Here is a 13188-nt window from a genome sequence, read left to right on the forward strand (position 1 = left end):
TGCGAAGAATAGCGTTGTATACAGCAACAGATGCTTGACGCGGGAATGTTCCCGGGTAGCCTATCGGCAGCTGTTGCGCTGCATTATGGAATCTGTAGTTTGTGTGTTATCAGCGCTTCATATCGCCGGGCCATTAATAATTAAAATAATAGATCTATCTAAAATGATCTCGCGGGCCGGATATAATTGTACGCCGGGCCGGATATGGCCCGCGGGCCTTGTGTTTGACACCTATGTAATAGAGTAAAAATTAGTGAGGTTAGAGGACTGGGAAGCTTTTACAAACTAAAAGGTAACTGAAAAAGCCATAAGGAGGGAAGAGAAATACAAATATAAGTTAGGTAAGAATATAAACGTTAAAAGTTTTTCCCCAGATATATAAAAGAGTAAGAGAGGCAAGAGTAGACATAGGACAGCTAAAAAATGACATTGGAGTGGTTATAATAGGGACAAGGGAACGGCAGACGAACTAAATTACACATCTTCACCTTGGAAGACACTAGTAGTATGCCAGAAGTTTGAGAGTGTAGCGTGGGAGAAGGTGCTTGGGAAGCTAAAAGGTATGAAAGTGGATAAGTCACTTGGACCAGATAAACTACACCCATAAAAGAGGTGACTAGAGGGATTGTGGAAACAATAATGATCTTTCAAGAATCACTAGATTCCAACATGGTTTCCAAGGGTTGGAAAATGTCATTCTACTCTTCAAGAGAGGGAGACAAATTGAATTATAGGTCAGTTAGCCTGATTCAATAGCTGGGAAGATGCTGGATAGACAAAGGAGTCAGTGGACTTTGTTTATTTGGATTTTCGGAAGGCTTTTAACAAGGTTCAGCACATGAGGCTGCTTAACAGGATGAAAGCACGTTGTATTACAGGAAAGATACTAGCATGGAAAGGATTGGCTAATTGGCAGGAGGCAAAGAGTGGAAACAAAGGTGGAAAAAAGTGGAAACTTTTTTGGTTGGTTGTGGTGGCTTGTGTTGATCTGCTGGGGTTGGTGTTGGGACTGCTTCATTTTATGATACATGTCAATGATTTGGATGGCTGTTTTGATAGCTTTGTGGCCAAGTTTACGAACGATACAAAGATAGGAGGAGAGACAAGTTAAGTGGAAGATGGAATACATCTGCAAGGAAGTGGACGGCCATGTACTTTGGTAGAAGGAAAAACAGACTATTTTCCCAAACGGGGAGAAAATTCAAAAATACGAGGTCCAAAGGAACTCGGGAGTCCTCATAAAGGATTCCCTGAAAATTTACAGGTTGAGTTGAAGGCAAGAGCAACATTAGCATTCATTTCAAGAGGACCAGAATATAAAAGCAAGGATGTAATGTTGAGGCTTTATAAAGCACTGATGAGGCCTCATTTGGAATACTGAGAGTAGTTTTGGATCCCTTATCTGAGAAAGGATGTGCTGACCTGGAGAAGGTTCATGAAAATGAGTCTGGGAATGAAACTGTTGCTGTACAAGGACTGTTTGAAGGCCCTGGGCCTGTACCTACTGGAATTTAGAAGAATTTGGGGGGGGGGGGGGGGGTGGGGGGGAATCACATTGAAACCTATCAAATGTTGAAAGGCCTAGATAGAGTGGATGTGGGGAGAATGTTTCCTATATTAAAGAAGAGTCCAGGACCAGCAGGCACAGCCTCATAGTAAAGTCCACTGAGAAGAGATGAGGAGGAATTACTTTAGCCAGAGGATCGTGTATCTGTGGAATTCGTTGTTACAAGCAACTGTGGAAGCCAAGTTATCAGGTGCATTTAAAGCAGAGATTTATAGTCTTGATTAGTCAGGGTGTGAAAGATTACTGGGAAAAGCCAGAAAAATTCAGTTGAGAGTGAAATGGCTGAGCAGCCATGATAGGCCGAATAGCATAATTCTGCTCCTACCTCTTATCAAAGAGATCTCCTGCTGCCACTGTATGTTCATCAGGATTTCAAATTAAATATTATGGGAGCTCATTTGTATGTACAGGCATTTGTAACCTAGAGATACCATGTATACCAAATGTCTGGACTCCACAGCTGAAACTGTTTACACACACACTGAATCTAAAAATTCACAGCAAAATCTGAGAAATCTTCTGATGTTACAACCAAGTTGATATTGCATTTTAAATATTAACCGACTAGCTCTGTTTAAACAAGGATTAGTTAAAAAACAGATACTGAAAACTGCAGAAAAATACTAGTTGTAAATTTAGACAATTTAACCTATTAGTAAATTTAGACTATTAGGAGCTGTAATCAAAATGTGAAGGCAAAAATCAAGCTGCAATTGTACCCAGCTCCGAACTACTCACTCTAATCCTATTGTCCTTTCAGTACAAACATTCTCATATAATCATGATGTCAAGGAATCTGGCACTCCAGCATGAAACCCTCATGACTCAAGAGTGTAGTATTTGGAAAGTTGGGTGATCAGAGCAGTCAATCAATGCCGTGAAGGGGGAAACAAACAAAAAGAGGTACACCTGCACAATAAGGCTAATGCCAGTCACTGCTGAGCACTGGCTGCTCCTGTGGCATGTCGGAGCACTGGGAAGCTGCAGGCTCTTATTAATCCTATTAGGCATTAGATGACAAAAAAGAGTGTCACCTTCTCTGCTTGGCTAAGAAGAACTCTAATCCAAAGATATTTCCAAGCTAACAATCTCAAACTCTGGGCCAGGATGTACCATACAGCAGAGGGGAAACTGTAGCTTCCATCACATCTAACACAATGTCAAGAGAGGCTCATATCCAGAGAACGGCAGACTTTAAAGCATACTACTACTCACCAGCAAAGGCCTGCACTAATCTCAGCATCCAGTGCATCATCCCTACCTGTCAAACACTAGCATTCACTGGCAGGCTCTCCATAGCAAACCACAGATTCAATGCTGGGAAAAAGTCAAGTTTCCACACCGCAGCAAAGGCATCACACAAGGAAAGAAGTTCACATTAGGTTCCCTAAAGAATGGCAGTACTGCCAGTAACAATTTCTATAACTAACAATCGATCATTTTGAGTAATGATTCCATTAGCAGTTCAATTCGGGAAATTTAACTAAAGTACAAATTGAGGAGCACTGGTTTCGTGCATCATGAGTTTTGAACATTCAATTGGTTCACACACAGGCCAGGTGCATGAATGATATCTGGCAATTTTCTTGCTATCAAGGAAAAATAGAAACATTCAAATAAAAACCTCAGTCTTCCAGAGGTGAAATACAAGATTCTGCAAATATAATATACTTGTTCATCTTTCAACTTCAACTCTTTCAAACCTTATTCTGGGTTCCCTCCTCCCAGCCCTCTCCCCTAATAACAGTCACACTCCAATCAATACTCCTTGAAACAGGCCATCTACGATGCAAAGTGCAAATAAATGCACGCACACAGGATGCCACCTTCAAAAACAAGCACACTACTGTAACAAAAGTCAACTGAGTACGTCAAACTTCACAAAACAAACTTCACAAAGTTGTATTGTTGAAACTTCAGGCTAATAGTATGGATGCATACCCATGAATCTTTCAACCACACAAATTATATTTTGCTCTTCAAATAATTTACAAATTTTAATATGTCAAATAAAACACACTAAGATTGGCAATTATTGGTTACTGCAATGTCTTGTGCTCCCACAAGTTGGTAGGAAATTCCAGAATTCAGAAACAACCAGTAAATGCACAGCATGATGTGGGAATTTGTCAACAATGCTGTTCCCAGGCACCCATTGTCTTCTCTTTGATTTAAGAGACAATAGCCATGACAAGCTCTCCTTGCATCAGTAGTGGGGGAAATTAAAAGCACACTAAATCACCACAAACTGTCAAGTTCTGCAGTTAGAAAAGACTTTAAAAAGACCATAATTCCTCAGAATTATAACAAGAAGTTGATGTAACATACATATGAATAAGTAACAAAACAGGATTAAAATATGTGGTGGCAGAGTATGCTCCAAATCACAAAGAATAGACTTTAATGCAATCTGTTTACTGATGTACTACAAAGGATATTTTGCTAGATAAAAACAGGTATGAGAAATGTACAAAAATAGCAGGACATACTGACAGCAGTGGATAATTGATTCAGGGAGGCAAAGTTCAAAATCTTAAAACAATTTTCTTATATAATGGTTATACCAATACCACATCCAATTCACAATTAACTGATGTGGCGACCCTAAGGGATGTAGAATGAAGTTGGAACCAGAGGGGTAATAAATTTGAGGGGTGAATTTACAGCTGCCCCCATCTTTCAAGTTTAGGAGACAGAGTGGGCAAAAGACACGGGGAGGCCAGGAGATGCAACAGAACATGAAGCTGAAAATTGTGATCTGGCTCTCAGTCTTCTTCCCCTATCATATGGGGATAGAGAATTAAACAGAGCCTGCAAAGGAAACTGCCTAGACATCTGTTTGAGAATAATTTGGAAGATTTTAGGGGCAAATACAGCGGCGGTCCAGGGAGCAAACACATTCCTGTAGCGTTAACAATTTAAAATCTACCAATAAATGTAATGGATAGAAACTTGAATGTGAAACTGACTTGAAGTCACAAACTTAAAAGACAGCGAGCAGAACGTGGGAGAGGAAAACTTACATACAGATATATATTAAAAAAAACTTTAATGCAGTTTAAGGACAATAGATACACGAGGTGATAAAGACATACAAAATCAAAACGGGATTAACATTCGGACGGCAGCTCACCCAGGGACAGAACGAGGAGGGGGCGAGCAGGGACAAGGCTAAAGCACACGGAGGCGGGGCCGAGCCCACGCCGGTCGCCCCACACCCGCCGCCATTTTGACTGCGGCCACTTGTCGCCTCATGTCGCGGGCAAGAGAATGAGAGAGAAATGAAGTTTCAGGCCGCGCCGACTCCTGGGTGGCCCCACATCGGTATGCACAGCGCGCCTTCCTGGCAGAGCGCCCCATCTCCACTTCTCTCCCCCCCCCCCCAATCCCTTCTCCCTCTAACCGGAGGCCTGACACGGCCTAGGCCACCAGTGACGCACTTCAGACACGGGTAGAGGGAGAGTACCCAATAAGTACGACCATACTGGGCGATGCTTGGGGAGTCCAGACTGATGCGCTGGGCCCACCGTGTCAGGAATGGCATTTGCCCAGGCCGTCGGTTACCTTGAGCCGACTTAGTCACTCACCCTCTCTCGATCCTCGCCGCACACGCTCCGGAGAGGACAAAAAAAAACCTCACGTGACTGCGTGCCGCCAACTGTTCTTTTATGGATGCAACAGCGCATGCGTCCAAAGGCGCCTCTGCGCATCGACGTTCCTGGTTTCCTTCAAACCGACCAATCATACGAAGGAACGCCCCCCGTGCGTTTGACGTCACCACGCAGAACGGTCTCCTGTAAGCGCTTGAACAATGGGATGGTTGTAGCAACCGCTGGTCAGCACATCAAAGCCTCATTCTGGGTTGATGGACAGTAAAACAGGATTTGAAGAGGAAATATTAGCTGATGAATTGATGTCAGTCGATGATTAAAGAGATAGGAATGCTTGCACACAAAGGGTTGATGAAATGTCACTTATAAGAACATACAAAATAGCAAGAGCGGGCTATTTGATTCCACGAGGTCATGGCATTTCTTATATTTCAACACCATTCTCCAGTTCAACCACTGCTTCATTTATTATCTATCTTTTAAAACAGAGAATTTTAAAACGTACCATCTGCTGTTTGAATAAATTCGTCATATGCCAGGCAATAACCTAGCCCATATGTTATATAGTTAAGTCTGAGTTCTCCGGGGAGTAGTGCTGTGTCCTCTTGTTTATGATAATATATATAAATGCTTAGGACAAAAACGTAGTTGACCTCTTTAGTAAGTTCGCAGATGGCATAAAAACTGTTAGTGTTGCTGATAGTGAGAATGATTGTCAAAGGATAAATAGGATAATGAGTTGGAGATATAGGCAGAGAATGACAAGGAATTTAACATGAAAAAGTGTGAATGTTGCACTTGAGGTCAAAAGTAAAGAGGAAATGTATCGAGTTAATGGCAGGACACTCATGACATTTTTAAATACCGTTCTTCCTACTTTCCCGAATCTATATTCTATGGATAGTTTGGAAAATATTTTAGATTTAAATCCTTTTCAGAAAGATGCAATAGCAACTATCTACAATATAATTATGAAAATTCATTTAGATGTATCTAATAAAATTAAAAATGATTGGGAAAGGGAACTTAAGCTTACTTTACCTATTGAAAAATGGGAAAAAGTTCTTCAATTAGTTAATTCATCCTCTATATGTGCTAAACATTCGTTGATACAGTTTAAAGTAGTGCACAGAGCCCATATGTCTAAGGATAAATTAGCTCGCTATTATTCTCATGTGTGTGATAGATGTCATTCTGAGACAGCCTCTTTAACCCATATGTTTTTGGTCATGTTATTCTTTGAAAAAATATTGGGAAGATATCTTTGATATCATTTCAACTGTATCAACAAATATTCTGGTTGTCTCATTATAAGTAGGATATGGAAGCTTTAGAGAGAGTACAGAGGAGTTTTAACATGCCTGGATTACAGAGCATGTCTTGTGAGGAAAACTTAAGCAAGCTTGGGGTTTTCTCTTAGGAGTGAAGAAGGATGAAAGGTAACATGATAGAGGTGTATAGGAGACAGATAGAGTGGACAGCCAGAGCCTTTTCCCAGGAAAAAAAATGGCTTTTTCTAAAAAAATATATAAATAAGAGAGCATAATTTTAAGGTGATTGTAGGAAAGTACAGAGGGATGGCAGAGATAGTGTTTTGTTAAACAGAGAGTGGTGGGTGTATGGAACATACCACCAAGGATGGTGGCATAGGCAGATAGACACATGGATGATAGAAAATGGAGTGCTATGCAGGAGGGAAGCATTAAATTGATCTTGGAGTAGGTTAAAAGGTTGGCACAACATTGTGGGCCACAGAATTATACTGTGTTGTAGTGTTCTAAATATCATGAACATCAACAATCATATTTAGGGGCTGGCCCTGTATAAGAGCTGGGTTAATGGTGAAACAAAATTGGCAAAGGATCCATCTGAAGACTCTCTAGTGTGTAAGGTCATCTTGGTGAGAGCAAGATTAAAGATTCAACTTTGCTGCTGAGCGATGGTAGAATAACTAAAGGAGAATATGCATAAGCTGCACATGAGCAACCATCTGGATGAGATGCTAAATATAAATCTGCCAAAGAAGAAAGAGCATGTCTTGGGATGCAATGGAGAGAAAGGGTGTGGTGGTTCAGGCACAAAACAGAACACTGCTATCGCATCATCATCATCATGGCTTGGCTTTGCGAATGAAGATTTAGGAAGGGGGCTGCCCACGTCTGCTGCAGGCTCACTGGTGGCTGATGAGACCAATACGGGACAGGCAGACCCAGCCGCAGCGGGTGCAAGGGAAAATCTGTTCTGGGTTTGGTGCTGCTGTGTCACGGTTCTTCCTCCTTCTCCTTTTGTCCTCAAGGCCAGCCCTGCATGCATTCTCGAAGGAGGAGACAGACTGGTGAATGGTGTGTCGCCAGACCTCGCGATCGGAGGCTAGAGTAGACCACTGGCGATGGTCAATGTGACAGGCGCCAAGGGATTTCTTCAGAGTCCTTGTACCTCTTCTTCGGTGCCCCCCTGTCACAGTGGCCAATGGAGAGTTTGCCGTACAGCACAACCTTGGGCAGGCGATGACCCTCCATCCTGGAGACGTGCCCTGCCCAGCGCATGGTTTCGATGCTGGTGACCTCCGCCTGTTTGAGAACTTCAATGTTGGTGACAAAGTCACTCCAGTGGATGCTAAGGATGGTGTGGAGGCAGCACTGGTGAAAACGCTCAAGGATTCGTAGGGATGATGACAGGTGACACACGACTCGGAGCTGTACAGGAGGGTGGTCAGTACAACGGCTCTGTAAACTGAAATCATGATGGTAATTTAACTCTAGTAATTGTTCATGTCCTTTTTATTGCCAGCAGTGGCTTTTTATGGTGAATACTGAAAGTTACACCTGTACAGGTTTCCCCCGGGGCTGACTTGTGTACAGCTTGTACTTACCATGCTCCTTTCTGGTCGCTAATGAGAACAGCGCCAGCTTTGAGCTTCTCCTAAAGGTCGGAGTTAATAAGATCTGAGCTAAGAAACTGGAAGTCAAGTTATACATACAAGGTGATTGAATATGAAACAAAACAAGAATTGGGTCTGAGGTGGACACTGTAATGCATCAGTTTAGGTTAATACAACCCCTTCTTGTGCTGTGAAAATGAATTGTTGTTACTTTCTGCACTGGGGGCAGGGATTAATATTAATAAACCCCAGACCATTAGCTAAGGGGGTTAAAGCTAATCAGTACAGGCATGTGCTACATATTATCTTGCCAGTTTGTGCAAATAGCTTTGTAGAATACATTAACTCCTTTTTTTTGACCTGCTGAGTTGCTCCAGCATTTGACTGACAGATTTATTAGGCTGCAAGAAAAATTCAAGAACAAAAATGGACTTTCATCAAATGCTTTCCATCTTTGCGAAGTACCAATCCTTGCCATCTTAGCTCTAGAACTGTTTGTGAAAGAGGCTATACCATTCAGGATTTTGTTTAGAAAAAGAAACAATCCCAGACTTGCCCCATCCTTTGCCTACTGCCTTCAAGCAGGGATACTGAGCCCTGATTCCGCACTATAATCCTGTTGGACAGGAATTATGGGGTGTCCTGGTTCTTACACAAATCTCACCGTCTGCAGTCGAACGTCTCAACATGCAAACAGCTTAAATCTGCTGCTTAGCAAACATCTCTTTGCAAGCAGTCTCTCACTGCATCCAACTGAAACTGAGAAATTTCAGGCACCTATCCAGTTGAATGTTAACATTACAATTTATTGGATCCACACCAACTCCATGCAGATAAATTTTAAAAAGTGGGAGCTACAATAGCTGCAATATAATAAATGACATTATTGTGTTTTTAATGCTTTTCATAGCAAGGTATGGGAGCAAACGAGAGAACCTGCAGATGCTGGAAATCCAAGCAACACACACACAAAATGCTGGAGTAACTCAGCAGGTCTGGCAGCATCTATGGAAAAAAGTACAGTCGATGTTTTGGGCCAGACATTTCAGCAGGACTGGAGGTAAAAAAAAAACTGGAGTTAAAATGTGGGGGGAGGGAAGTGAGAAACTCAAGCTGATAGGTGAAAGCAGGAGAGGAATGGGTGAAGTAAAGAGATGGAAAGTTGATTGGTGAAAGAGATACAGGGCTGGAGAAAGGGGAATCTAAAAGAAGAAGACAGAAGGCCATGGAAGAAAGAAAGGAGGGGGGAAGGAGAACCAGAGGGAGGCAATGGGCAGGCAAGGGGATAAGGTGAAAGAGGGTAAAGGGGATGGGGAAAGGTTAATGGGGGGCGGGGGGGAAAGGCCTCTACTGGAAGTCTGAGACATCAATAGACATATCGGAATGGGAATGGGAAGTGGAATTAAAATGGGTGGCCACTGGGAGATCCCACTTTTTCTGGCGTATAGGTGTTCGGTGAAGCTCTCTCCCAATCTTTGTCAGGTCTCACCGATATACAGGAGGTCACACCGGGAGCACCAGACACAGTATATGACTCTTAACAGTCTCACAGGTGAAGTGTCACCTCACCTGGAAAGGCTGTTTGGAGCCCTGAATGGTAGTGAAGGAGGAGGCTTAGGGGCAGGCGAAGCTTACAAGTGCCAGGAGGGAGATCAGCGAGGAGGGACGAATGGACAAGGGAGTCACAAAGGGAGCGACCCTTGCAGAAAGCAGTTAAGTGGGGGCGGGGGTGGAGAGGGAAAGATGTGCTCGGTGGTGGGATCCCGTTGAAGATGGCGGAGGTTGCAGAGAATTATGTGCCGGACACAGAACCTGCTGGGCTGGTAGTTGAGGACAAGAGGAACCCTATCCCTGGTAGGGTGGCAGGAGGATAGGGTGAGAGCAGACATGCATGAAATGGAAGAGATGCAGTTGAGGGCAGCATTAATGGTGGAGGAAGGGAAGCCTCTTTCTTTGAAGGAGAACACCTGCTTCCTACTGGAATGAAAACTCTTATCCTGAGAGCAGATGCAGCGGAGAAGGTGGAATTGAAAGAAGGGATGGCGTTCTTACAAGTAACAGGGTGGGAAGAGGTATAGTCCAGATAGCTGTGAGAGTCCGTGGGTTTATAATAAACATCAATACATAAGCTGTCTCCAGAGACAGAGACACAGAGTTTGAGAAAGGGGAGGGAGGTGTCAGAAATGGACTAAGTAAATCTGTGAAAGTTAGAGGCAAAGTGAAGTCGATAAGTTCCACATGGGTACAGGAAGCAGCACCAATGCAGTTGTCTGATGCTCCCAGTGTGGCCTCCTGTATATCGGTGAGACCTGATGTAGGTTGGGAGACTGCTTCACTGAACACCTACGCTCTTGTCCACCAGAAAAAGCGAAGTCTCCCAGTGGCCATCCATTTTAATTCCACTTCCCATTCCAATATATTTATCCATGGCCTCCTCTACTGTTGCAATGAAGCCACACTCAGGTTAGAGGAACAACACCTTGTATTCTGTCCGGGTAGACACCAACCTGATGGCATGGACATTGATTCCTCGAACTTCCAGTAATGGCCTCACCATTCCCTTTTCCCTCTCTCACCTTGTCTCCTTGGTTGCCTATTGCCTCCCTCTGGTGCTCCTCCCCCTTTTTCTCTTCCATGGCCTTCTGTCAGATTCCCCTTTCTCCAGCCCTGTATCTCTTCCACCAATCAACTTCCCAGCTCTTTACTTCACTCCTCCCACTCCTAGTTTCACCTATTATCCTGTGGTTCTCCCTCCCTCTCCCCACCTTTTAACTCTACTTATCTTTTTTTTTCTCTCCAGTAATGCTGAAGGGTCTCGGCCCAAAACGTTGGCTGTACTCTTTTCCATAGATGCTGCCTGGCCTACTGAGTTCCTCCAGGAAAATCTGTGGGAGCAGTTTGCTAGAGGCCAGCTATAAATTGCTGCAATCGATACCATGAATACAAAACAGCCTTAATTTACAAAAAGAAGAATACCATTTTATTTTTCGGTTGATAATGTGGACATGCAAATGGTGATTAGCTGTACTTCACACATTTTATATGTACAGACAAATAAATGTAGCTATATTCTCTGCAGTCTCATTTATACAGAAAAAATTATATAGGTCATTTCTTAAAATAACATTTTGAAATTTTAAATACAAAATAGAAGCTGCTTCTGTACAAGGTCAAAGCTTTCCTAATTGAGAGAGGCTTCCAGGAACTTAACAAGACTGTCAAAGTGTATTAATCATTTAAAAAATCAATGCCTTTAATCTCAACCTCAACATACAGAAACAGGATTTTGTTGCCCAGCTTTAGACTTCATGTGATATACAACTGTACTCTTTATTAATGAACCCATGTAGTAGAATGGTTAACATATTCTTTAGAGAAATGTGTCCAGGGTAGCAGGTGTGAATAAAGGAGAAGATGAAAATATCCCTAAGATGCCAGGAAACTTGAAGGTTTCCTGAACAGCACCACCAAAATACTTAAAAAAATTAGTTCACAAGGTGTCAATGTTGTTGCGAAGTCTAACGTTTAATGTACATTTGCTAACTGCTCTTGGCACAATGGTAGTAGGTTACCTTAATGAACAATCAAAGTCTGTGTGCCAATGGTACTGGCACACTCCATTGCAATTTCATACAACTGAGTTTTTTTGGGCTATTTTGGAGTAAACAACATTAGAATATTTGGAGGCACAGATACCAGTCTATCCTTAAGAGAGCAAATGAATCAACTGGGTCCTTACAATAATATAGTCATTATAATTATGATGCTAAACTCTGGTTTATTTCATTAATTGAACTTAAAATTCCTAGCGACCTTAAAGGAATTTGAATTAAAGTTTCTGAACCAACAGTTAAGGCTTCTAAATGAGCAATAATATAACTGTTTTGTTTCAACGATCTGGAAGATTAACATTTAATTTACTGTTATCACTCAAGTGACTAGGGCTTTACTTACACTAACATCAGGGGTAAAGTCAGAATACATCAGATGCCTATCTTAGAAATGTTTTTACAGTTTAATAAAGATTGGTAAGAGGATGCTCAGCACCCTAGAACATGCCCCATAATTAACAGCAGTTGGGTAGAGGTTAGGAAAGGCAAGGAAGAGAACAGGAAACAAAAATTATTATATGTAGACTTACAGGTACTTGACAATGCTTACATGCTAAGCATAGCAAGAAAGCTTGGCCACAATAGCCAAAATTTAAAAGTCAATTGTGGAGTTTATTAAAACCATTCCAATCTGGCATGCAAAATCTCATTTGTTAGTAATACCTCTGAATTTATTCTCTGTAAAATAATTAGAGCAGAAGATGTTAAGTGTGGGTCTGCCTGGCACAATCCTAGATAGATCATCTTTTTACAAATGCATGTAAAAAATACAACAAGATAACATGTTTTGGCACAGCTCAGTACCCACTGTACTGCAGACAAAGAACTCACACAGAAGAACCTCTGCAAGAGTCATATCCTAGAGTTTGGATATACTCTTGATTTCAGGCATCTAGCTCCATGTTCAGATAATGATTAGGATGATGTAAGGAAGCTCCACGTTGTTTGAGTAGAGGTTATGTCCCAAATTGCAAGCTGCACTCAACAGTCTTCATTCATTTTTCTTCCTCAGGACCTTCAGAAGACTTTTGGACATGAAATAAGGTCTCTCAGTTGAACCATCATTCCTTTCCAGGTCTTCCACTGCATGAATAGCAATATCATATTTATAAACAAGAATCTCAAACCCCAGTAGGGTTAGTATCCAGAAACTCTATGCGCTATCAACCCCAGGCCTCACTCTAAAATCCTGACTCACCACATTGCAGCCTTTCAAACTAGTGTGTTGCACTCAAACCTATTAACAGCTAAAAGATTAAATGGATCAAATTATTTTATTTCCAGTATATGTGTAATGTTGCATTAAAGTGCAAAATTATATCGGTAATTGATTATATTAATTATTTCATATGTTGACAATAATAGTAAGAACGTATAGTGAAATCTTTTTTAAAGATTTACAAGAATCTTTAGAAAATGAAAATTACGTGTGCTTTTAAAAAAAAAACACACATATCAATTCCCAATAACTCTCTCTCAAATGAGCCTCCAATCCCTCACTCCACTTAAATACTTCTC

The 13188-nt window shown here is 41.8% G+C and overlaps 2 protein-coding genes across 6 annotated transcripts in view; both read right to left on the bottom strand.

Annotated features, from left to right (window-relative positions):
* The window catches only part of ilf3b (interleukin enhancer binding factor 3b), a 77756-nt gene extending 72500 nt beyond the window's left edge, over positions 1-5256 (bottom strand). For all 3 annotated transcript variants that reach the window (XM_073069293.1, XM_073069292.1, XM_073069294.1), the window contains exon 1: positions 5155-5256. The gene's annotated coding sequence lies outside the window, so the exon portion shown is untranslated. The remainder of the gene's footprint in view (positions 1-5154) is intronic.
* A 5760-nt stretch (positions 5257-11016) lies between these two features.
* The window catches only part of LOC140740223 (choline transporter-like protein 2), a 107446-nt gene continuing 105274 nt past the window's right edge, over positions 11017-13188 (bottom strand). For all 3 annotated transcript variants that reach the window (XM_073069296.1, XM_073069297.1, XM_073069295.1), the window contains one exon: positions 11017-12753. Coding sequence is in view for 1 of the 3 variants with exons in the window: in XM_073069297.1 (XP_072925398.1) it covers positions 12662-12753 (92 nt within the window). In the remaining 2 variants the exon portion in view is untranslated. The remainder of the gene's footprint in view (positions 12754-13188) is intronic.

Source organism: Hemitrygon akajei, chromosome 16 (genome assembly GCF_048418815.1).
Source record: "Hemitrygon akajei chromosome 16, sHemAka1.3, whole genome shotgun sequence".
Classification (NCBI taxonomy): Eukaryota; Metazoa; Chordata; class Chondrichthyes; order Myliobatiformes; family Dasyatidae; genus Hemitrygon; species Hemitrygon akajei.